Here is a 25913-nt window from a genome sequence, read left to right on the forward strand (position 1 = left end):
TTTTAAACAGGATCATAAATGCTTATTACACGGGCGATGTGCTCGGCTTGATGGGATTAGCTAGGGGGAGAAATTGATCACCAGGCCCTACGAGAGAAAGAGAGAGAGAGAGGAGGGACCACTGGAAGGAGGGAAGGGGGGGGGGAGGTGATTTCCCTGAGCTGCTCACCAGCGGGTGGACTGGCTTTTCTGCAAGCAAGGAGAGGGAGAGAAAGTCGAGGGGGGGGAGTACCTCCTCCCCATCCATCTATCCGTGCCCCCCCCATCCCCGCCAGCAGTATTGCAGACAGCCCCAGGCAGGCGCACTTACCTTGCAACATGCAACAAGCAAATGCCAGGGGTTCTCCAAAGCATGTATTTTACCTGCACGGAAGACCCATATGAAGGATGCAGGGAGGGTCAAGGGGAAGGCAGAGTTACAGGAGCAAAGGAAGAAGCCGTATGGAGAGTCAAAGAGGAGGCTGAGAGGTGTTCTGGGCACCACAATTTAAGGAGGATGTTGAGAAGCTGGAAAGTGCGTAGAGGAAGGGGACCAAGATGATCGAGGGGCTGGAAACCACTCCTTATGAGGAACCGTTGAAGGAACTGGGGGTGTTTATCCTAGAAAAGAGCTGCATAAGGAATCTGGGACAAGGCTCTCTTCGACCCCAGAAAGCTGGCAACTGTCAGAAGAAGAAGCAGAGCCTCTGCACCGTGGTGCTGTTTTCCAAAAGGGCTGCCCTTCCCATATGAACTGACTGCCTGTGCCATAGAACCTCCTTCCCAGATCTCTCTAGGTAAAGGTAAAGGGACCCCTGACCATTAGGTCCAGTTGCGGACGACTCTGGGGTTGCGGCGCTCATCTCGCTTTATTGGCCGAGGGAGCCAGCGTACAGCTTCCGGGTCATGTGGCCAGCATGACTAAGCCGCTTCTGGCGAACCAGAGCAGCGCACGGAAACACCGTTTACCTTCCCGCCGGAGTGGTACCTATTTATCTACTTGCACTTTGAAGTGCTTTCAAACTGCTAGGTTGGCAGGAGCAGGGACTGAGCAATGGGAGCTCACCCCATCGCGGGGATTCGAACAGCTGACCTTCTGATCGGCAAGTCCTAGGCTCTGTGGTTTAACCCACAGCACCACCCGCGTCCCTCCCAGATCTCGCTAGTGTCCAGCAAACGCCACACCTCCAGGACAAACCTCCCGGTTTAAGAAGGCTTTTTGCACAAGCAGACAATGGTAATTCTGTTTACAACTCCAGTTATTTTATTGGCTAGTGCATATGTTTGGTTTTACGACTGTGTTTAACGTTTGCACACGATTGCTATAGTACGTCTGCATTGATTTGTAGGCTGCTGGGAGAGCCCGTGAGCTGAGAAAGGAGGAGCAGAATTTTCTATACATCCTCCTCTCTTTCCTCCAAATACCGTATTTTTTTCTCTATATGACTCATTTTTCCCTCCTAAAAAGTGCATCTTATGCATCTTATGGAGTGAATGCAGTCTGCACAGCTATCCCAGAAGCCAGAACTGCAAGAGGGATCAAGAGGGATCACTGCTTTTGCTGCGTAGCGATCCCTCTTGCTGTTCTGGCTTCTGAGATTCAGAATATTTTTTTCCTTTTTTTCCTCCTCCAAAAACTAGGTGCGTCTTGTGGTCTGGTGTGTCTTATAGAGCGAAAAATACAGTACCTTTCTCGAAACTGTTGCTCTACGAAGCAACTATGGGGAATCTCAGGCTTAGGGTCTGAATGTGGCCCTCAATGAGCCTCTACCTGGCCCTCGGGACACTCCCCTGGCCGCACCCCTAACTACCTCTGCTTCACACTCCCCCTTGAATGTTGACAGTCCTTGCCAAGTAGAGGACAGTGAGGTACGGTGTGTTTGTGCAGAAACTAGGTAAAATTTACATCTGCTGTCCCGCCCACTTTTGCCTCTGGCCCCACCCACCTCTGACATGTGACATCATGTGACATCCCCCCCCAAAAAAAATGCCCAGAAGGAAGCATGACGCCCAGGCTGCAAGAAGCTCCCCACCCTGACTCAAGCAGCTAGTCCTCACACTTCACAGACTTGTCCACCAGATTCTCACTCGCCCTCAGCCTACGGGGCTCATGGTTAGTTTTCACACGAGGTGAATGTAATAATATAATAATAATTTATTATTTGTACCCTGCCCATCAGACTGGGTTACCCCAGCCACTCTGGGAGGCTTCCAACATATATAAAAAACATAATAAAACACAAACATTAAAGTTTCCCCGTACAGGGCTGCTTCCAGAGGCCTTCTAAAAGTCAAATTGTTGTTTTTCTGTTTGACATCTGATGGGAGGGCGTTCCACAGAGTAGGTGCCACCACCAAAAAGGCCCTCTGCCTGGTTCCCTGTAACCTGACTTCTCTCAGTGAGGGAACCGCCAAATGGCCCTTGGCACTGGACCTTATTGTCTGGGCTGAATGATTGGGGTGGAGACACTCTTTCAGGTACACAGTGGTACCTCGGGTTACAGATGCTTCAGGTTACAGACTCTGCTAACCCAGAAACAGTATCTTGGGTTAAGAACTTTGCTTCAGGATGAGAACAGAAATTGCACGGCGGCGGCATGGCGGCGGCAGGAGGCCCCATTAGCTAAAGTGGTACCTCAGGTTAAGAACAGTTTCAGGTTAAGAATGTACCTCCAGAACGAATTAAGTTCTTAACCTGAGGTGTCACTGTACTGGGCCAAAGCTGTTTAGGGCTTTAAAGGTCAGCACCAACATTTTGAATTCTGCTTGGAAATGTACTGGGAGCCAATGTAGGCCTTTCAGGACCGGTGTAATATGGTCCCGGCGCAACCCCCAGCCAGCTGGTCCTACATGCAAGAGCCCCACATACCTGAAGTTCGGGGCAGACGCCCACTCGAGTGCGAGGCAGGCCAAGTCCACGGTGGCATAGACCAGCAGGAAGAAGATGGTGACCACAGCGGCAATGGTGTTCAGCTTGCCAGAGAAGAGAACCAGCTGCGAGGGATGGAGAACAGAAAGGCGGTGAGAGACAGGAGACGGAAGACTACAGGCTCCAACAGCGCAGGTAAAATACAGGTGATGGAGGGCTTTGCTTACTTAAAATCTTTATGTACACCAGGTTCAATAATTGTTTGCAGAACCGGCTCCCAAATTGGGTGGTATTTTCCCCCTGGGCGGGGTGGGATTTGGGGGGGGGCAAGGGGGTTGCAGGGAGTTGCAAATGGTTATTAGACTCCGAATCAAGTTCATCCATTTTGTTGAATTAATTAAACTAAACAGTTTTAATTGGATTCTGAATGAATGTGCAATTAATTGCTACTGTTTTATTGGGTTATTATCTTCCTTAGTGGGTCATGCAGGCTATTTATTCTGCTATTTTTATAGGGAAGGGGGCGCTGAGTTTGTGGAACCAAGGCTCAGAAAAGTTTGGGAGCCACTGTTTTGTGGGAGTATCCTGTAATAATTATTATTAAGGAAGGAACATTAGGAAGAACGTTATGACGGTAAAAGCTGTTTGACACTGGAACAGACTTCCTCTCCTTCCTTGGAGGTTTTTAAGTAGACGTTGGATGGCCATCGGTCATGTATGATCTAGCTGAGATTCCTGCATTGCAGGGGGTTGGGATAGATGACCCTCAGGGGTCCCTCCCAACTCTACAGTTCTATGATTCAATAGTTAAGACATTGGACACAAAAGCAGCTTACTTGGGAAACAATTCAGCAGCCAAAACCTTCATGGAGACCCTCTCCCTCTCATCAAGTCGCTCTACAAACAGCCGCACAAATTATTTCATAGCATTTATTTTACCCCTTGCCTTTCTTCCAATAATGAACAGGTGTGTCCGCGTGGATCCCAATTCTAAACAGCATTCTTTCTGCCCTTATTTTGGCATTATTATTTTTTAACAACATTATTTTTAAAAACCCATTATCTGCATGAAAATCCACATTTAAACAGGCATTTTGTTTCATTCCTCTGCTTGGTCCAGGAACCCTCATGACCCCTGCAGGTGCTGGCTCCACTGCAGACTTCTGGATTATTATTGTTATTATTTATATATAATACACCCGGGGGTCTCAGGGCGGTTCGCAGAATAAAATCAAGATATAAAACCACAAAATACCTAATCAAAATAAAAACAGCAACCCAATACCCCCCCCCAACAAAAAAACAACAACACATTTTAAAAGGGCATGGGTTGTAAATAGGATCAACCAAATGCCTGGTTAAAGAGGAACGTTTTTGCCTGGTGCCTAAAGCTGTATAATGAAGGCGCCAGACGAACTTCCCTGGGGAGAGCGTTCCACAGATGGCGAGCCACTGCAGAGAAGGCCCTGTTCTTGTGTTGCCACCCTCCCTCCTCTCCCGCTTCAGCTTCTGCCTGTGATTCTGAGCTTCTCTCTGCCACAGCCTCTTCCCGCTCACTAAACCCTGTTACCTCTTCAGTTTCCGACACCACCTCCTCCTCCTCCCAATCTTCTCCATCCTCTCCCTGTGACTACTCAATGTCATCCCGCCACCAATCCCCAAGCTCTGAGTCTTCTTCCCTTGTGGGGGTTCCCCAGCTAGTTCCTCCCAGCATTCCTCTGCATTCAACCAGTCCGTGACACATATACATGTACCATATTTTTCGCTCTATAACACACTTTCCCCCCTCCAAAAATCAAGGGGAAATGTGTATGCATCTTATGGAGCGAATGTAGGCTCCTTGGCTTCAGTGATAGCAACGCGAAGCCTCCGAAGTGCAGAGGGAGCACTCCCACCGCGCTCCGGAGGCTTCACGTTGCTTTCACTGAAGCCTGGAGAGCAAGAGGGGTCGGTGCGCACCGACCCCTCTCGCTCTCCAGGCTTCAGGGATAGCCGCCTGGAGCCTTCGGAGCGCAGTGGGAGCTCCCGCTGCGCTCCGGAGGCTTCGGGTTCCTTTTGCTGAAGCCGGGAGAGCAAGACTCTCCTGGCTTCAGCAGAGAGGGAGAGCTGCGCAGTGCCCCTTCAGCGAAGCGGGAGGAGAAATGGAAGGGGCTCCGTTTCTCCTGCCACTTCGCTGAAGGGGCGCTGAGCAGAGAGGGAGAGATTTTTTTCCCTTGTTCTTCCCCTCTAAAACAAGGTGCGTCCCATGGTCAGGTGCGTCCTATAGAGCGAAAAATACTGACTGGCAGAGGGCACTGCAAGTCAGTGTAGACAACACTGAGCAAAATGGACCAGGTGCCTGGCTTGGAATCAGGCAGCCTCCTATGCAGGATATGGGAATGTGGATTTGACTCTTCCCCCCCCTCCCGAACGCTGTGGCCCAAAGCAGCTCAGCTCAGGAGGGCCGTTCACGGAGCCTCTTTTCAACAGTCCTGGGGGGAACATCAGGAAAACTGCCGCAGGATCTTCCAGCAGCGATTTAGCACTGAGCTACAGCTGGTGAAGAGCAGAGTGCCCTATGGGGGGGGGGGGGGAGAGGACAAAAGCCCTTCCAGCAGAGCTCAAGGAGGAAAGAGGCAGAGTGAGCTGGCAGTGCAAATGTACCCTTAGTCATACTAGAGGAGGCTGCCGGAACATCAGGATGCTGGGACACAGAGAGAGAGAGAGAGAGAACACCTTGGTGCGATATCTGTGAGCATGAAGAAGTTCCCGGAACAGAACAATGGGGGGGGGGGGTTGGATGAGCAAGAACTTGAGGTTGAAGGCGCCTTTGTGCAATGCATCTGATCGCTTTGCAAATAAACAGGGAGGGCACCGCTGGAGGGAAGCAGGCACAAGGCAAGAGATTCCCCTAGAGCATCCTTTCTCAACCTGTGGGTCCCCAGATGCTGTTGAACTACAACTCCCATCACCCCTAGCTGGAAAGGCAAGAGCTCAGGGATGATGGGAGTTGTAGTCCAACAACATCTGGGGACCCACAGGTTGAGAACCGCTGCCCTAGAGAGAGCAACAAGGAGCAGCTCCATCAGGCTACTTTCCCTTGACTGGCATCAGCAGGCTGCAGCAGTGGGAAATATGGGGAAAGTGCAGTAGGTTTGCGGGTATGGCAGAAGGAGATAGGATCTGCCCATGCGATGCCCACCTGGTGGAAACTCTAGCTCACATGGCCCTTAAATGTAAAAGGTATGGTGATCTCCGCCAACAGTTTCTAGACCATCTATGTATTCCAACATGGAAACCAGAGACGGAGGTTATGCGCTTCTTATAACGCGGGAGAGACCAGGACCTCACCAAGACAGTAGCTAAGTTCCTCTATTTGGTTTTTTGTCACCAAAGTATGCTACAGGATCCTGCCCTTGCTGGAAACCCACAGAGATGAAACAGATTGCTCGCCTCTTCTTCCCTTCGGCAAATGACTGTACTGTTGAAATGGTGACGAGATCGCACTGGCCAATTTATTCTGTTTGTATTATGTGATGCCAATAAAGGTTACTTGAATAAAAAATATATATGGGGAAAGTGGGGCTCATTTCCTCATGTTCCCGAACTGCTTCCATTACAGCCACTGATTATGTGAACTACAGTGGTACCTCGGGTTAAGAACTTAATTCGTTCTGGAGGTCCATTCTTAACCTGAAATGTTCTTAACCTGAAGCACCACTTTAGCTAATGGGGCCTCCTGCTGCCATCGCGCCACCGGAGCCCGATTTCTGTTCTCATCCTGAAGCAAAGTTCTTAACCCGAGGTATTATTTCTGGGTTAGTGGAGTCTGTAACCTGAAGCGTCTGTAACCTGAAGCATCTTTAACCCGAGGTACCACTGTACTCTTTAATATTAACAATCGGCGCTTGGGTTTGCTTTTCCCCCTCTTGCCTCGCTGATGTGGTCCGAAGGAAAGCGGAGCAATGTGTTTGGCACCAGCTTGGCTGCAGGAGTTGCTGGAAGGAGACCTTCCCCTCCAACAGGATACCAGCTAGAAAGTGCTCCGTTTACCAGCCCACAACAGGATCTCAGACGGCAGCCGCTCAGAAAGGTCCCAGGGAGCTCCTGCCAGGATAGTTTGAGTTGGACTCAGTGCTAAGAGAAACAGCTGTAATATCACCGGTGGAGCATCCCTAGGATCAATTCTTGGCAATGTCTGGGAACGTCCTCTGCTCTAAAACCCTGGAGAGCTGCTGCCGGTCAGTGCAGGCAGCACTTGAGCTGGCTAGGACAGAGGTCTGACTGCACCAGGCAGCTCCCATGTCCTCACAAATCCGTCCTCAACCCTAAAAGCCTCTCCCCAGCCTTGCTAGACAAGATGCTTTCAGCAGGGGGTGCCAGGGATTGCAAGTGTGTGCCCTCCCCACTAAGAGGTGGCCCCCTCCCTGCTGCCCTGGACCTCCGCAGATCCCCTTTCGCTGGCAAGGAGTGCAGCCGACCTGCCATCATTGCTTGGCGGTAGGGGGGGGGGGAGCCAGGGAAGAGGCTGAGATTATGCAGACCATCTAAGCAATTGGGGATTTTCAGCTGCTTGCGAGTTAATAGTGTGCACCGAGTGGAGATCGTGCCTGGCCGCTGTAATGGGGCCTCCCCCTCCCGTCCCCCTCCCCTGGCACTTGCCTTTGATTTATAATTCATTTAGCTGCTCATCAAGGTAAAAGAGCCACTGCTGACAGGTAGCGTGCCCCAGCCCTGAGTGGGGCGGGGGGATACAGTGTGACTGCAGGGGGAGGGGGACCACAGGGGAAGGGGAGGTCAGGACAAGGCTAGGCCAGGGACACTATCGCTGCCTGTTAGGGGGACCTTGAAGAGATCAAGGCTGTGGTATCAGAGCTCCAAGAAAGGCCAAATAGAAACAGTTTTTTTTTCAAGGGGGGGGGGTTAAGAAAAAACTGGATGCTGGATCAGGCCAAAGAACTAGCTCATGGGCCCGGGGGGTGGATATGGCCCAATTGCCTTCTAAATCCAGCCCACAGACGGTCCGGGAATCAGCGTGTTTTTACATGAGTAGAATGTGTCTTTTTATTTTAAATACAGTGGTGCCTCGCAAGATGAAATTAATTCGTTCCGCAAGTCTCTTCGTCTTGCGAGTTTTTCGTCTTGCGATGCACGGTTTCCCATAGGAATGCATTGAAAATCAATTAATGCGTTCCTAGGGAAACCGCCTTCAGACCAGGTCCAGGGACAGTCTGTCCCCGGACCTCTTCTGAAGGCTGGGGGGGGGGGGGGACACAAGGGCTTTTCTTCCCACCCCCAGCATTTTAAAAAACCCCGGGACAGCGGAGGACTTCTCCGCTGTCCGGGGCGATCTTAAAATGCTGGCGGACGCTGTGTTTCTCCGCTCTCCCGGGAAGGCAGGCAGGGGGGAGCAAAGACTTTCGCCCCCTGCCTGCCTTCAGAAGAGGTCCAGGACCTCTTCTGAAGGCGGGCGGGGGGCGAAAGTCTATGCTCCCCCCTGCCTGCCTTCAAAAGCCGTCCGGGACAGCGGAGAAACATTCCCTCCCCGCCGCCCGGCTTCGGAGCATCGTTCCGAAGCCGGGCGGCGGGGGCAGGTGTTCCCGCCCCGCTGCCAGGCTTCGGAGGAGGTCCGAGGACAGTGGGGAAGACGCGCTGCGCTTCCCCGCTGTCCCGGATATTTCCCTATGGGCTGTCGTCTTGCGATGCAAGCCCATAGGGAAATTCGTCTTGCGAAGCGCCTCCAAAACGGAAAACCCTTTCATCTAGTGGGTTTTCCGTCTTGCGAGGCGTTCGTCTTGCGAGGTACCACTGTACATCTCTGGATTATTTGTGGGGCATAGGAATCCCTTCATATATTTTTTACAATATATAGTCCGGCCCCCCACAAGGTCTGAGGGACAGTGGACCGGCCCCCTGCTGAAAAAGTTTGCTGACCCCTGAGAGGTGATAGGATATCAGAAGACCTGTCACATGGAAGGCGCAGCAAGCTTGTTTTCTGCTGCTCCGGAGGACCTGAACCAAAAGATTCAAATGACAAAGAAGGGAGATTCTGAGTAAACATTAGGGAGAATATTCTGACAGTTAAGAGATAGCAGATTCTCTCTTTCCTCAAATTGAAAAGATGACCTGAGGGTCATCTAGTCCAACCCTCTGCAAGGCAGGAATCTTCTTGCCCAACCCGGGTCTTGAACCCACAGCCCTCAGATTAAGAGCTTTGTGCTCTACCAACTGAGCCATCCCAGCGGTTTGGCGTGATTGGCCATGGCAATTTACACCTCCCCTCTTCAGTCCTGGCACTAAAGATCCCACATCAACTCCCTGGCTTCTCCAGGGGAAAGGGTCTTGGGTAGCAGGGGATGATGGGAGTTGTAGTTCAAAATGCTTGGAAGGCCAAAAACAGATTCCCATGATGATCTTGAGCCAGTTGCCCTCTCCCCTTTCTGCCTAACATACCTTGCAGGTTTATGGTGAATATAAAAGGGGAGACAATGGCTGTCGCCCTCAGCTTATTGGAGCGTGACATAAAAACTGCTAATCATAACAGCAATGATGAATAAACCAATATATTGTGGTGTTCCCTCCCAAGATAGGGTTGGTTGTCAGCTCGCTCCCGTTTAAACCTTTTGTTCATACCTTTTTAAAATAAATATATATATATATCACCCAGTTGTTTTTCTTTCTCTCCTAGCTGATTACGTTGGTGGTGGGTTTTTTAAAACTGTTTTCAGTTTTATTGTCTTTTTAATTGCATGGTCTTTTTATGTTTTCATGCAAGTGTGTACAGCTTTCTAGGACTGAAACAGAGCATATAAACGCTTTCATACAACAAAGTAGAGGCAGGGAACTTGAAGTGTTGGAAAAGGTCCAGAAATGGCAGCTGGAATGATCAAGGGGAGGCACCCCCAGTGAGGAAAGGTTGCAGCGTTTGGGACTTCTTAGTTTAGAGAAAAGGCAAACAACTTCTGAGCACAATTCACAGTGTTAGTGCTGACCTATAAAGTCCTAAACGGCCTCGGTCCTGTATCCCTGAAGGAGCGTCTCCACCCCCATCGTTCTGCCCGGACGCTGAGGTCCAGCTCCAAGGGCCTTCTGGCGGTTCCCTCATTGCGAGAAGCAAAGCTACAGGGAACCAGGCAGAGGGCCTTCTTGGTGGTGGCGCCCGCCCTGTGGAACGCCCTCCCACCAGATGTCAAAGAGAAGAACAACTACCTGACTTTTAGAAGACATCTGAAGGCAGCCCTGTTTAGGGAAGATTTTAATGTTTAATAGGTTATTATATTTTAATACTCTGTTGGAAGCCGCCCAGAGTGGGTGGGGAAACCCAGCCAGATGGGCGGGGTATAAATAATATATTGTTGTTGTTGTTGTTATAGGAGTTTATAAAATTATGCATGGTATAGGGAAAGAGGATTGAGAAAATCATAGAATCATAGAGTTGGAAGAGACCACAAGGGCCATCGAGTCCAACCCCCTGCCAAGCAGGAAACACCATCAGAGCACTCCTGACATATGGTTGTCAAGCCTCTGCTTAAAGACCTCCAAAGACGGAGACTCCACCACACTCCTTGGCAGCAAATTCCACTGTCAAACAGCTCTTACTGTCAGGAAGTTTTTCCTAATGTTTAGGCGGAATCTTCTTTCTTGTAGTTTGGATCCATTGCTCCGTGTCCGCTTCTCTGGAGCAGCAGAAAACAACCTTTCTCCCTCCTCTATGTGACATCCTTTTATATATTTGAACATGGCTATCATATCACCCCTTAACCTCCTCTTCTCCAGGCTAAACATGCCCAGCTCCCTTAGCCGTTCCTCATAAGGCATCGTTTCCAGGCCTTTGACCATTTTGGTTGCCCTCCTCTGCACAGTTGCACAGTTGAACTACGGAACTTGCTCACAACGCAGAAAGCACTGATAGTGACCAACTAGGATGGCTTTAAAAATGGACTGGGCAAATTCATGGAGTCCCACTCGCTTCTGCCTTGCTCAGAACCAAGATGGAATCCTGTGTCCAGTTCTGGGCACCTCCATTTCAGAAGGATGTTGGCAAGCTGGAAGGTGTGCAGAGGAGGGCAACCAAGATGATCAAGGGTCTGGAAACCAAGCCTGATGAGGAACGGTTGAAGGAGTTGGGTATGTTTAGCCCGGGAAATAGGAGGCTGAGAGGAGATATGAGAGCCATCTTCAAATATCTCAAGGGTTGTCCTACGGAGGACGGAGCATGCTTGCTTTCCACTCCAGGCCCAAACCAACAGATTCAAGTGACAAGAAAGGAGATTCCGACTAAACAACAGGAATAACTTTCTGGTGGTAAGAGCTGTTTGACAGAGGAACGGTCTCCCTCGGGAGATGGTGGACTCTTTCTCGGAGGTTTTTAAGCAGAGATGGATGGCCATCTGCCATGGATGCTTAAGTTGAGATTCCTGCATTGAAGGGGGGTTGGACTAAATGACCCTTGGAACCCTTCCAATTCCATGATTCTATGACAAGACAGTGTCCTCGCTCTCCCACCCAATTACGGACATGCAGGAAATAAGAACCTGGTTCTCAGGTGCCCAAAACGGCCTCCTCTGTGGGAAGCTCCCCTACTTGGAATCAACCAATGCTGTGCTGTGCCACTGATCCCAGGTAGGGTGCAGGAACAGCACCAAACATATGGGGGAAAGATTAAGAAACAGGGCCCCAAAACGTATGCTTTGGTTTCCAAAAATGGGACCTGGGCCTAAGAAACTTACAGACTCCTGAGTTGACGGTCATTACTATCCTCCAGCTCAAAGAAATCCAAGCACCATTCAAGCTCCAAACCATGTAGCAAGCGCTGACTCTCCCCCCCCCCAAAAAAAACCCCCTCAAGTCTTTTGCACAGCGAGCGATGCCGCATCTGTCGCCAGCCATTGAATCTGATCCATGGTGACTTCAATTGGGCTTGAAGCACCTAATAGCTCCCTCCCCTTTTGTGAGTGCACCGCAATGTTCTTTTCCGGCTAATGGGGCAATTTTTTTTGCATTACATGTATTTGTCCAATTTGGTGGAGCAGCGCACGCCTGTGCGGCCGAGGGAGCCGGGGGGGGGGGAGAGAGAGAGAGATAGACGGCAGCTCCGGCAGATTAAGCTGATGGGAGTCGGGGGGGGGGCACGCTGCAATCCTTCTCTCGGAGGCGGAGAGGGGGCATCTCACTTTGATAGGTTTGCATGCGGCGTCGGACCAATTGTTTAATGCACCTGGGACAATTCCGACAGAGCCCTGATAGGGATCTCATGTCCGGCGTGAGCCAACTCACTTCATTGCCTCCTTCCGCACCTCTTCCCTGGCCAAGCCCCCTTCCTCCCACCCCTCCCAGCTCCTCCCCCGGGCCTGCAACAGCTGCCCAAAGCTTGCCACGTTCCGGGGCACAGGTGGCATAGGGCCTACAGCAGCCTCCCCCAAGCTGGCACCCTCTGTCGTGGCCAGGATCTGGAGCTGCAGGCAAGACTTGGAGAAGAGGCGTAGCTCAGCGGTAAGACGTCTGGCTTGAACGCAGGAGGTCCCAGGTTCAGTTCCCCAGTAGCATCGCCAGGCGGGTCTGAGAATGCCCCTGGTCCGAGACCCCTGGAGAGCTGCTGACAGTCAGCATAAGCAGTCCTGAGCTAAGAGGACCGGTGGTCTGGTTCAGGATAAGAGGCTGCTTCCTGTGTTCCTCTGTGGGTCCTGGTTCAGCTGACTGAAAGGATGGCTCAGTGGGTAGAGCATGAGACTCTTTAATCCCAGGATTGTGGGTTCGAGACCCACGTTGGGCATAAGATACCTGGGGTCCCTTCCAACTCTACAGTTCTATGGTTCTACGGCTCAGAACCAGCCAGTATGCATCTCCCCCAACTCAAACTCCATATTTTCCCAGGTTGCTGCCCTCTCTGCCTAACTAAACCACAACATCGCTGAGACTTGGATTCACTATCTGGTAATATCTGACCCTGAAATCCGCTTCTCCCTTCACAGAAAGCCTATTTTGTGCAGCGTTGCCTCTCTCCAACCCAGCCACAGTTCCAATTTTACCATCTTGGAGGGGACTGTCATTTTGTAAGAGGCCTTGATGGGAAAGCAGGGGACGCGGGTGGCGCTGTGGGTTAAACAACAGAGCCTAGGACTTGCCGATCAGAAGGTCGGCGGTTCGAATCCCTACGACAGGGTGAGCTCCTGTTGCTCCTGCCAACCTAGCAGTTCGAAAGCATGTCAAAGTGCAAGTAGATAAATAGGTACCGCTCCAGCGGGAAGGTAAACGGCGTTTCTGTGCGCTGCTCCGGTTCGCCAGAAGCGGCTTAGTCATGCTGGCCACATGACCCGGAAGCTGTACGCCGGCTCCCTCGGCCAATAAAGCAAGATGAGCACCGCAACCCCAGAGTCGGCCACGACTGGACATAATGGTCAGGGGTCCCTTTACCTTTACCTGATGGGAAAGGGATTCATTTCCTTCCCACCCCCCAGGGCTATCTTAGCAGCTTCCACCCTGCCCCTCCTGCTATTTGGTGCAACAGCTTCCAAAGTTTGTAGTCCTCATGCTGAATGCTCCATGTGCCTCCTGTCACACCTCGAGGCACAAGATAGCCTCCTCAGCACACTCTTGTTCATCAATATACTTTCCTCACCTCTCCTTCAAGACTTGCTTCTTTGCTGGGGTTCGGATCAAAAAGAGAAAAAGTTCTGGGGCTCAAACTGCTCTTAACAGCAAGCCCAGCTGCCTAAACCTCAGTTGCGTTTGAGTGCACACTGGTTTTATGCAGTGACGGAGGACATGCACTCTGCACATTCTCCTGCGGCATTCTTCTTCCTGCATCTTAGAGCTGAGGCCTGTTCCCAATGAATGCATCACCCCCCGTAAGCCAGTCCTAGGCCAGCCTTGCCTGCGGCTCCAGGGACGCCAGACTCGCTCCTTGCCCTTCCCCAGCTACACATTTGCTCAGATCCGCATCTCCCATCTCGCCCATCTAATGCATTTATTCATCTGCACATTTAGAAAAAGAATCCTAACCAGCCTTTTGAACAAAGTGCCCCCCAAAGGCAGCTAATGACAACATAAAACAGATGCCGATAAGGAGGAAAACCTAAGCATTATTTTACAGGAAAGGACACCTCACCATCTGAACCGTAATGAGAAATGATCGGCAGGAAACAACGAACTTCAACGTAAGATCATAAGGCAAGCCCTCCCGCCTGGATCAGGCCAATCCCCTTAGAAGTTACCCGCTGCTTTGCAGGATATCTTTGGGGGAAGAAAAGGCTCAGGAGTAAACCCTACACAAACCCAGAGTGGAGTCCCTAAGGCAGTTGGATCGCACCCTGTACACCTCCCTCCGGCAACTCCTGCCGCCAAGCTGGTGCCAAACATCTTGCTCTGATTTCCTTTGGATCCCCATCAATGAGGCTGGGGGGGGGGGTCTTGCTGTCTGGGCAGTCCAGGACCCCCACACACACACACGGCCCAGGCTTGCGCCCTGGGGAGGTCACGGTGGTGTTGCTAACACAGCGGCTTGACTTCAGTCTGAGAGGCACGCTCCACTGTCTCTCAATACAAATGGATGCCTACAAATTATTCCTGTATTGAATAAATCATGTGGAAAGGATCTCGGGGTCTTAGTGGACCACAAGCTCAACGTGAGTCCACAGTGTGATGCAGCAACAAGAAAAGCTAATGCTATTCTTGGCTGCATCAACAGAAGTATAGTGTCCAGATCAAGGGAACTACAGTGGTACCTCGGGTTACAGACACTTCAGGTTACATATGCTTCAGGTTACGGACTCCGCTAACCCAGAAATAGTACCTCGGGTTAAGAACTTTGCTTCAGGATGAGAACAGAAATCGTGCTCCGGCGGTGCAGCAGCAGCGGGAGGCCCCTTAGCTAAAGTGGTGCTTCAGGTTAAGAACAGTTTCAGGTTAAGAACGGACCTCCAGAACGAATTAAGTACGTAACCAGAGGTACCACTTTATTGATCTATTCTGCCTTGGTCAGACCACACCTGGAATACTGTGTCCAATTCTGGGTGCCACAATTTCAGAAGGATGTTGACAAGCCAGAACATGTGCAGAGGAGGGTGACCAACATGATCAAGGGTCTGGAAACCAAGCCTTACAAGGAGAATTTGAGGGAGCTGGGTATGTTTAGCCTGGAAAAGAGGAGACTTGAGCCCATCTCCCGGTCTCTGCGTCCCTGGCTTCTTGGTCCTTTGTAGTCCCCATTGACAAATCTACATTTCCCTTTGAGATCCAGTCTGTTCTCTTCTGCAGCTGCCACCCTGGGCTTGAAGTTGCCCGCCTTCGAGGGCCAGCAAGGCAGACCCCACCCTCCCTGTTTGAGAACATTGGCTTTCTATATTAATTGACGGTTGCTGTGATGCTTTTAATTCTCCAGACCTCAGGTTTGCAACATTGGTTCTGGTGTTGGGGTTTGTTTCATAGAACCACAGAATTGTAAGGTTGGGAGGGACCCCGAGGGGTCATCTAGTCCAACCCGCTGCAAGGCAGGAACCTCAGCGAAAGCATCCCTGGCAGATGCTTCCTGCTGGCTTTTGTTCCGCTGCTCTATCGATCCCTGTTTTATTGGGACGTTGGTTTTTAATCTCGTTTATTCTGCGCGTCGCCCAGGGAGCCATAGTTATTGGGCGGCTGATCGATGGAATGAACACAAACGAAACAGAAATCATCGTGGTTAAAACAGCAGCATTGGGAGGAGGAGGAGGAGAAGCAAAACCAGGGCAATGGGAGCCAACTCACCTGTACCAGGATCCAGGAGAAGATGACAGCCATCCAGGGGTTTCCATCATGGGAAGTCCGCTTTGCAGGCCCCAGCACTTTGCCTTCGTTACCAGAAGGGGAACAGATAAGAGAGAGGCAGCACAATACATTAGAACAAGGGCTTCTATAAAATCGGTGTTTATTAAAGAGAGACAGAGAGCAGGATAGAGCGGGGAAAGTGACCACCCAGAGCAGCAATGCGCAGGAGGCAGATCAGAATCTGCTGCTAGATCTCCGGTAATCTGCACTACATCCGCAAGAGTTTCTGACTCCCAATTGTCTAATGATAGCAAAACCACTCGCAATTAGATAAATAATATTAATTGGGAGCAGGGAACAAGAGAGGCATTTTTAAAGAAAAAAATAATGCATGCATGAAAATCCTTTGTGAAGTTGATTCGGGCACTGAGTTCCGATCCCTGGGATGAGCATGTGCTCAGAGGCACCCTGTTCCTTAATTCCAAACATACACCTGCCTGCCTGAGCCCCTTCTATTTGCACCTGGCTCCTTCTGGGGGTTCCAGCAGAAGGTAAAGTAGATCCCACAAGGCTGGCGTCTGCCCGCCCCTAATGGAGAGGTCCGCAGCAGAGTGTTGACGCCCATTTTACTCTATGTTAATTAAACGCTGAGGCTGAAATGTTCCATCAATTAATTGGCTGGCTTAATGGAGTGGGGGGAAATCAACTAAAACACACCCCACCTGGATTAATCAGGGCCAAGCTATGTGCTTTTAAGTGCAGAGCAGGAAGTGAAACCAATTGGAGGGGGGCTGCTAGATGCAGACTGGGTCCCTAGTTCGAGAGATAGGTAGGTAGGGGGGAATTTAACTCTTTGCCACCCTTTATGTCTTGATTTAGAATGGGGTCAGCAAACTTTTTCAGCAGGGGGCTGGTCCACTGTCCCTCAGACCATGTGGTGGGCCAGACTATATTTTGGAAAAAATACAGTCATAACTCATGTTGAGAACGCTGCGGGTTACGTCTTTTCAGGTTGCGTCCCATGGCGACCTGGAAGTACTGGAAAGGGTTACTTCCGGGTTTTGCTGCTTGCGCATGCACAGACGCGCAAAATGGTGTCACGCGCATGCGCAGAAGCGGCGAATCACGACCCACGCATGCACAGATGCGGGTTGCGTTCCGTTCAGGTTGCGAACGGGCCTCCGGAACGGATCTCATTCGCAACCAGAGGTACCACTGTATATGAAGAAATTCCTAAGCCCCACAAATAACCCAGAGATGCATTTTAAATAAAAGCACACATTCTACTCATATAAAAACATGCTGATTCCTGGACCATCTGCGGGCTGGATTTAGAAGGCGACTGGGCCGGATCCAGCCCCCAGGCCTTAGTTTGCCTACCCATGATTTAGCTGGTAGGGGGATATGCTGGCAATCTGCATATGGAAGAAAGCTCCCTTTGAATCAAACATGATTGTTTCTTTTACAATGCAATATTACACAGGCACAGATGGGAGAGAGAGATGAAGACCAGCCACTTCTGTTTATGAAGACAACCGCCCTGCACCCTGTTCTGGCTGGGGCTGAAACACCTTGAGGGCAGCAGGTTGGGGAAGGCTGGCACATGAGCTGGACTGTGGGGTAAAGGTTGCTGAAATGCAAGAGCAGTAAAGGAGCCCGGCAGAATGGAAGCAGCAGCCCCTTCTTCCAGTGAGCTTATTGGGCTGTTGCTGGGCCAAAAGAGACCTTCAGAGGCCCTAAGCATTTAAAAGATGTTGGTGCCTCATATATATCTAATTCAAAATATAAACCACAATAAACAGTAAAATAAAATCTTATTTTTCGAAATGAAACTAAACCTACAGTGAGGTGGAAAATAATGTTTATTTTTGTAGACTTTGTATTTGAAGGGAAAAAACTCCTTCTTTTTCTAATTGCAAAGTCTTTGATCCGATCCTCAAAACTCATCTTACGTAATGAATCTGCTTCTATACTTAATAGAGATAAGGCACCCAGCCTGCCTTGTTGCATAGTTGTTCTGTTGGGATTTTTAATATACTTCAAGGGAGAAAACGAATGCTCAGCTGAGCCGTTTGGGACCATTAAGGTTAAAAGAACCCAGCAATGGAAAATGTATGTGGTTCCCCCTTCCTTTGGTGCCCTAAAGCACATGCTTATTTTGCTTAATGGTTAATCCAGCCCTGTCAGCATCTCCCAGTAGCATGTCTTCTCTGAAAATCCTGGAAGGTCTCTGCCAGCCAGGGTGGACAATACTGAGCCAGACGTACCAACACCCCATTCAATATATAAGGCAGCTTCCCATGTCCCATGCCCTGCTGGCAGCAGTCTTTGAGGGTGGGCTGCGTCTCTGCCCAGGACCAGAGCCCAGTCAACAGGCCCTGCCAGGCGAGGGCAAAGGCAAACCAACTTGATTGGCGGTTGCCCACGCAGCCCGCCAGGGAGGCAGAGGACTCTGAAAGAACGGCCAAGTGCTGGAACAAGGGAGCCGCTGGGGAGAGCCAGGCAGGGAGGCAGACAGAGGCAAGCAGGAGACAGAGGAGAGGGCGCAGAGGACTGCCAGGCAGAGCTAAGGATCTTCCCGACTGCAGAAACAGCTGCGTTCAGCAACAGCCCCCAAAGAGTATTAAGGCATGGAGTGTGTCTACGTGTGTGTAGGGCAACTAAAAGACCAAAGGTGGCGGGTTAATTCCTGCTCTGCTTTGTATTTATGTACTGAAACAATGATTGGTTTTATTTTGCAACATCAAATTTATTCTGCGTTTGCTGAATTGCTGGTTTTTGTCCATTTTTTTGAATCTACTGACATGCTCTTCATTTTGTGTATTTGTGCTTTCAATGCTTTTGTCTTTTGATGTTTTGAACGTTTGCTGTGAGATGCTAAGGTAAAGGTAAAGGTACCCCTGCCCGTACGGGCCAGTCTTGACAGACTCTGGGGTTGTGCGCCCATCTCACTTAAGAGGCCGGGGGCCAGCGCTGTCCGGAGACACTTCCGGGTCACGTGGCCAGCGTGACATCGCTGCTCTGGCGAGCCAGAGCCGCACACGGAAACGCCGTTTACCTTCCCGCCAGTAAGCGGTCCCTATTTATCTACTTGCACCTGGGGGTGCTTTCGAACTGCTAGGTTGGCAGGCGCTGGGACCGAGCAACGGGAGCGCACCCCGCCACGGGGATTCGAACTGCCGACCTTTCGATCGGCAAGCCCTAGGCGCTGAAGCTTTTACGCACAGCGCCACCCGCGTCCCCTGTGAGATGCTAGTGATTTGTAATTGTTTCACTGATTATTTGTTGATTAATCTATACGATTTATGTTGCATTTGTGATGTTCTGTTCGGTTTTTGTTATTTACTATTTGTGAGCCGCTTTTGAGATTCGTGCAAATGAAGTGCGGTGTAGAAATATAATCAATCAATCAATCAAATCAGCTCAGTGCAGAAAAGCTTAGTAAACTCTGTCAGTCAGAAACCAGTACCCTAGATCAGCCTCCCCCAACGTGGTGCCCTGCATCTGGCTGTGGATGATGGGAACTGTAGTCCATAAGAAATCCAGGGAAGCTGGGAGATGCTGCCCCAGACTGTGGCCTTGGCACACTGGCACTGTGCCCTGGCAATTCAGGGCAGCAATGCTTCCGTATACCAGCTGCTGGGAACCACAGGAAGGCTCTCACGCTCAAATCCTGCTTGCTGGTTTTCCACAGGTATCTGGTTGGCCACTGTGAGAACAGGATGCTGGACTACGTGGGTCACTGGCCTGATACATCATCATCATCATCATTTATTTATACCCCACCCATCTGGCTGGGTTTCCCCAGCCGCTCTGGGTGGCTTCCAACTGAATATTAAAGCCAATACAGCATCAAACATTAAAAACTTCCTTAAACAGGGAAGTTGTCTTTTAAAAGTAAAATAGTTGCTTATTTCCTTGACATCTGCTGGGAGGGAGTTCCACAGGGTAGGCACCACTACTGAGAAGGCCCTCTGCCTGGTTCCCTGTAACCTCACTTCTTGCAGCGAGGGAACAGCCAAAAGGCCCTTAGCGCTGGACCTCAGTGTCCAGGCTGGACGATGGGGGTGGGGACGCTCCTCCAGGTGTACAGGACCGAGGCCATGTAGGGCTTGAAAGGTCAGCACCAACACTTTGAATTGTGCTCGGAAATGTACTGGGAGCCAATGAAGATCTTTCAGGACCGGTGTTATATGGTCTCGGTGGCCACTCCCACTTACAGCTCCACTTATGTTCTTATGTTGGTCCATGCCTGCCTGCCAAGGAGAGACGTTGCTAAGGCATCCCTGACGCAAGAAGCAGGCCCAGGCAGGCAGAAAGTCAACTCACCAAAGAGGTCATCCTTGGCCAACGCGTAGAGGATTCGGGAGGCCCCGATCAGGTTGCTCATAGCGGCCGACAGAGTCGAGCAGTAGACGCCAATGATGACAAAGGGAGGCCAGATGTTGATGTCCCTCAGGAAGCTGTAGTCCCGCTGCAGGAGGAGCCTGAGGGGTGAGAAGGTGGAGACTCATGAGAACATAGCAGCGGTCGGATGGATCAGGTCCACAGCCCATCTGGCCCAGCACCCTGTTCACACAGCAGCCAACCAGATTCCTGTGGGGAACCCGCAAGCAGGATTCGGGAACAAGCAGGCAATTGAGGATACATCCTTTGACAACAGTTAATTCATAGAATTGTAGGGGACCCGTGGGGTCATCTAGCTCAACCCCCCGCAATTCAGGAATCACAGCTAAAGAATCCCTGGCAACTGGTCAATTGGTGTCTGTTCATGTCTCTTTGTTGCAAACTGCCCAAGGCGGAATACAGCAGGACTCAGTCGGCAGAGCGTGAAGCTCTTAAATTCAGGGTTGTGGGTTCGAGTCTCAGGTTGGGCAAAAGATTCCTGCATTGTAAGAGGTTGGGCTAGATGACCCTTGTGGTCCCTTTACAAATCTATGATTTTATGATGCTTTTTAAATGAAAAAGCAGTCTATAAGTGATTTTATAAACCTAAGATGCCACAGGGACATTTTGCGGCAGAGTGATGACCCCATCCTCAATCTGGGCATGAGCTTGGGAGAGGCTCCTGTGTGCTTCTAGGGGAGACAGCTTGGCTGAACCAAGCCGGTTGCTCTCTACGGCTCTGACATCCCAGACCGGTCCCTCTCCATCTGAGCATCCGAAACGACCCCCTCTGCTTTCGCCTGGGGTGAGGAACCCTGGCCCCCTCCCTGCTCCATTAGGCTCCAAAATGAGCCCCTTAGGAACACTTGCTGGGGGAAAGTGCCTTCTGCTCTCAGTCCATTACAGGGACGGTCCAGACCCTGCAGAGAGAGGCTTCCAAACCCGCTGGGAGAGCTCAGTCAGCAGAGCACGAGACTCTGAATATCAGGGTTGTGGGTTTGAGCTCCATGTTGGGCAAAAGATTGGGTTGGAGTTGGACTAATGACCTGCATATCAGCTCCCGTTGCTCGGTTCCAACTCTACAATTCTATGATTGTAGAAAGAGACAAACTGATTCCCACCTTGGCGAGGCCCTTGTGCAGAATTCCCTCCTGGAGCAGTCAGCAAGAGGTCAGGGAAGCTCCAAGAGGGCCGGGCTGTTTTGAACATAGGTAAAGGTAAAGGGTAGGGACGCGGGTGGCGCTGTGGGTAAAACCTCAGTGCCTAGGACTTGCCGATCGCATGGTCGGCGGTTCGAATTCCCGCGGCGGGGTGCACTCCTGCTGCTCGGTCCCAGCGCCTGCCAACCTAGCAGTTCAAAAGCACCCCCGGGTGCAAGTAGATAAATAGGGACTGCTTACTAGCGGGAAGGTAAACGGCGTTTCCGTGTGCGGCTCTGGCTCGCCAGAGCAGCGATGTCACGCTGGCCACGTGACCCGGAAGTGTCTTCGGACAGCGCTGGCTCCCGGCCTCTAGAGTGAGATGGGCGCACAACCCTAGAGTCTGTCAAGACTGGCCCGTACGGGCAGGGGTACCTTTACCTTTTAAAGGTAAAGGGACCCCTGACCATTAGGTCCAGTCGTGGCCAACTCTGGGGTTGCAGCGCTCATCTCACATTATTGGCCAAGGGAGGCAGCGTACAGCTTCCGGGTCATGTGGCCAGCATGACTAAGCCGCTTCTGGTGAACCAGAGCAGCGCACAGAAACGCCGTTTACCTTCCCGCCGGAGTGGTACCTATTTATCTACTCGCACTTTGATGTGCTTTCGAACTGCTAGGTGGGCAGGAGCAGGGACCGAAAAACGGGAGCTCACCCCGTCGTAGGGATACGAACTGCCGACCTTCTGATCGGCAAGTCCTAGGCTCTGTGGTTTAACCTACAGCGCCACCCGCGTCCCATTTTGAACATAGCCCAAATCAATATCAGACTCAAGGGAATATGCCATGCACCCCTGCCCCCATTTTATTTGCTGCCGTGCCCTTAAAACAGCAGCTTGTCCTGCAGATACAGTCATACCTTGGATTACAGACGCTTCAGGTTGCGTTTTTTCGGGTTACGGATGCACCGAAACCCAGAAGTACTGGAACGGGTTACTTCCGGGTTTCGGCGGTCATGCATGCACAGAAGCGTTAAATCGTGCTTTGCGCATAAGCGCTGAATTGCAACCCGCACGTGCACAGAGGGTTGCAAACGCTGCGGGTTGCGAACGAGCCTCCCGCACGGATCACGTTTGCAACCCACTGTAATCACGTTCCCCTCCTTGCAGGAAGACGTTTGGAAGGTCAATTCCTGCCAGTCAAGCTGGTTTGAGAACCACGCTGAGATGGCCGGGCATCTGCACGGCCAGTTTGGTAAGCCAGCATGCTCTGTGCAGTCAAGGCCTGGGCACCTCCCATAAGAACACAGAGGCAGCACAGCATAGTGGTTTGAGTGTTGGGCTACGACCTGGGAGACCAGGGTTCAAAACTCCACAGGGCCATGAAGCCTGCTAGGTGATCTTTGGCCACTTGCTGCCTCTCAGCCTAGCCTACCTCACAGGGCTGTTGTGGGTCCTGGGAAGGGATAGGGCCATGTACACAACCTTGAGCTCCTTGGACCCATAAGAGCATAAGAAGAAGCTGGTGGGTCAGGCCCATGGCCTAGCCAGTACAGCATCCTGTTCTCACAATGGCCAACCAGATAACCCAATGGCAAACCAGCAAGCAGGATTTGACCACAAGAACAACTCTCCCCTCCTGTGGTTTCCAGCGAATGACATTCAGAAGCATCGTTGCCTTCAATTGTGGAGGAAGAATAGCTATCATGGCATGTAGTCATCAATAGCCCTCTTCTTTTAAAGTTGCCTTGCCTCCTGTGGGAGGGAGTTCCACAGATTAACAGTCTTCCCACACGGCATGCCCACCAGTTCTAGGGAGTGCCTCAAACCCAGGAGCTGCGCTTTCATTTGCCGGAACAAGTAGCTCATCATCTATGAGGATTCTTGGCAACCTGGTGCCCCCCCCCCCGATGCTTTAGACTACAACTCCCATCAACCTGAGCCAGCACAGCTGATGGGAGTTGTAGTCCAAAAGAGACAGTGGTTGGCAAAGGATGATCTACCCTGAACGAGCCATTGATCCGATTGAAGGCGCTTGGTCAGTCTCGCGGCTGACGGCGCTTGAGGATCCGCTTGCCCAAAATTCAGTAGCGGAAATAAAAGGAGAGGGAAGACAGAACTTTCCTTCACGCATTAAACTATACAAATGGCCGGGCCTTAATTGGATTTTAACAAGAGGCAGTGAGCAGGTGGGAGATAAATTAGCACGGGCTATCAACGCCAGTGTCTTTGGGCAATTAATACCTAATTACCCCCAAATTGATCGCTTTGCTAATAAGCGCAGCAGAGGGGGGCGGGGGGTGCAGGTGGGAGTGGTGTAGCAGGGAACCAGTTTGACACCCTCCCCGCGCCCCAGTTGGTGGCTCCCAAGGCAGCAGCACCCACAGCCAACACTGTAGAGTTGGAAGGGACCTGTGGTGCCATCTAGTCCAACCCCCTGCAAATGCAGGCATCGCAGATGGAGAATCCCCCAAAGATGGTCATCCCACCTGTTTCAAAGGAACTTCCAAGGGGAAAACTTCTTGAAAGAAATTCATGTTTTTGAAGGAATGTGCTTTTTGACAAGGACGTTCTGCAACAGCGTGATGAAATTCGCCATATTCCTGTTCTTTTTCTGCATTGATTCTTGCAAAGTAGGCAACTGCTCAGACATGTGTTATCGAGAGTCTGATTAACGAGAAGGTCCATTCCAAAGTGTCCTCAATGCTCGCGAAGGCCCACCTGATTTGCACAAGCACATCTGCACGTGGTGCTGATGTCTCCTGCCCTTCAGGGTACCTGGCCACTGGATGTGCCTGTAGAATGGCTTGTGGTTCCTGGGATATTGGTGGTCGTACTGCCCGTCACTGCCAGTGTGCCAACATTGACCGGACTGCAAAGTGGCCATTGTTGGCTGATGTCTCCTCAGCTCCCTGTCGACTCCAGCTTCTATGCTCAATAAACATGCACCTTTAATTTTTTTTAAAAAAAAAGAACTTCCAAGGAAACTCCACCATCTTCTGAGGTAGGTGGGCGGCCATCTGTCAGGGATGATTTCGCTGAGATTCCTGCATTGCAGGGGGCTGGACTAGATGACCCCGTGGGGTCCCTTCCAACCTTAAGATTCTATGATTCTGGCCTGTTCCACTGTCATACAGTTGTTACTGCCGTACAATTAAGGACTAGATGTGGCGTTCAGAGCACACACCTGTCGCTTGGCAGGCGTGTTTGGCATGCTTCATGCTCTCACTGCTCCTGCGGGGATGGAAGCACTGCTAACTGGGCAGAGCAGGCTCTGGAGTCTTAAGGGAAGGAACACAGCTCAGTGGCCGAGCACCTGTTTGGCATGCCGCACGCCCCACGTCCAATCCCCAATGACATCTTCAGGTAGAAAGGAGAATGCCACCCATCAGTGTCAGGAGTTCAGCCTACACTCGAGTAGGACCCTGGCAGAGACACATGCCCAACTGGCATGTTCCCTCCCTCCTGGTCGATCGTTCGGGAGCTTCATAAGCTTTCTTCAGCCCAAACATCACAACGACCGATGTCAACAGACAACGGCACACTTAGGGATCCGCAGAGTTTGCGCATCTCGCGTGACAGAACTCAGCATGTTGGCTAATCTACTTTATTTACATATAAACACACATGGAGCACTGCAACATGGCTCCCTCTCTCTCTAGCATCAGACAGCAAAGAGAAAAAGAACGAAGGACAATAGTCCCACTTCACGGAACACAAACATCCTGTCTCCATCACTTCCCACTCTGTAGAATGAAAACATACACCATCATGTGATAGACAACAATCCCATGACTGCAATCATGGAGCAGGAATTCTAACACTGAGACCCTGGAGAGATGCTACCAGTCATAAGAACATAGGAAGAGGCTGCTGGATCAGGCCAATGGCCCATCAAGTCCAGCATCCTGTTCTCACAGTGGCCAAGCAGATGACTGTGGGAAACCAGCAAGCAGGATCCGACCACAAGAGCAACTCTCCCCTCGTGTGGCTTCCAGCAACTGGCATTCAGAAGCATTGCTGCCTTCAACTATAGAGGCAGAGCATCCCCTCATGGAACTTTGAAGTGTCAGGCATAGCCCTATTGGCTTTAGCCCAAACGTAGCAGAGTTTTCCTGCACAGCGAAGAAGCTAGTTGCGGCAGTAATGACTAGTCAGCTAGACTCAGAAGAACTATTTACAGGATTTATTAAAAAGGAGAAAATAAAACCAGCAGAGTTTCTGCATACAAAACAAAGCAAAATAAATCCTCTCTTTCTCTCTCTCAAAACCATACACAGCACTTCTACTCCTAACAACACCTCAACACAAACTGAGCTAGCAATCCCTTGATAACAGAGCAGAGTGCTGGTCGTTAACCAATCAGAGTGAGTAGTTTCTAGGTCAAGCAGACCTGGGCTTTCTGCCAAGAGTAAATTGACACCACCTTGAGTTAATTGTGAGAAGCCAGAATCTGCAAGTTTCCCACGAGAACCAATTAACAGAAACTGAAACTGAAACTGAACACCCCCTCACAGATTCTGCTGAACAATTAACACCAAATACACCTATGTAGAAGATCATTTTTCCAGCAAACCTAAACCCTTGCACATTCGCTTGTTCTTTATCTTTGCCAATGGTTTAGTTAACACATCTGCTACATTTTCTTCACTTGATACATAAGTACAGGTGATTACATTGTCTTGTACACAGCAACGTACATTTTGGTATTTTACAGAGATATGTTTGGAACGTGATTTGAAACCCTCTGTTTTACTTAAGGTTATACAAGCTTGATTATCAATGTAAACTTGTACTGGTTCTCCACAATTTACATTTAAATCT

General features: G+C 50.7%; 1 protein-coding gene across 1 annotated transcript in view; it reads right to left on the reverse strand.

The window, feature by feature from the left end:
- Positions 1-25913, reverse strand: part of LOC114598106 (solute carrier family 12 member 9-like) — a 103914-nt gene that overhangs the window by 45305 nt on the left and 32696 nt on the right. Inside the window, exons 7-9 of the mRNA XM_028731794.2 lie at positions 19898-20055; positions 15569-15651; positions 2849-2973 (exon numbers count right to left, since the gene is read on the reverse strand). Of these exons, the coding sequence (XP_028587627.2) occupies positions 2849-2973; positions 15569-15651; positions 19898-20055 (366 nt within the window). The remainder of the gene's footprint in view (positions 1-2848; positions 2974-15568; positions 15652-19897; positions 20056-25913) is intronic.

The sequence above is a fragment of the Podarcis muralis genome, chromosome 6 (genome assembly GCF_964188315.1).
Source record: "Podarcis muralis chromosome 6, rPodMur119.hap1.1, whole genome shotgun sequence".
NCBI classification, from domain to species: domain Eukaryota; kingdom Metazoa; phylum Chordata; class Lepidosauria; order Squamata; family Lacertidae; genus Podarcis; species Podarcis muralis.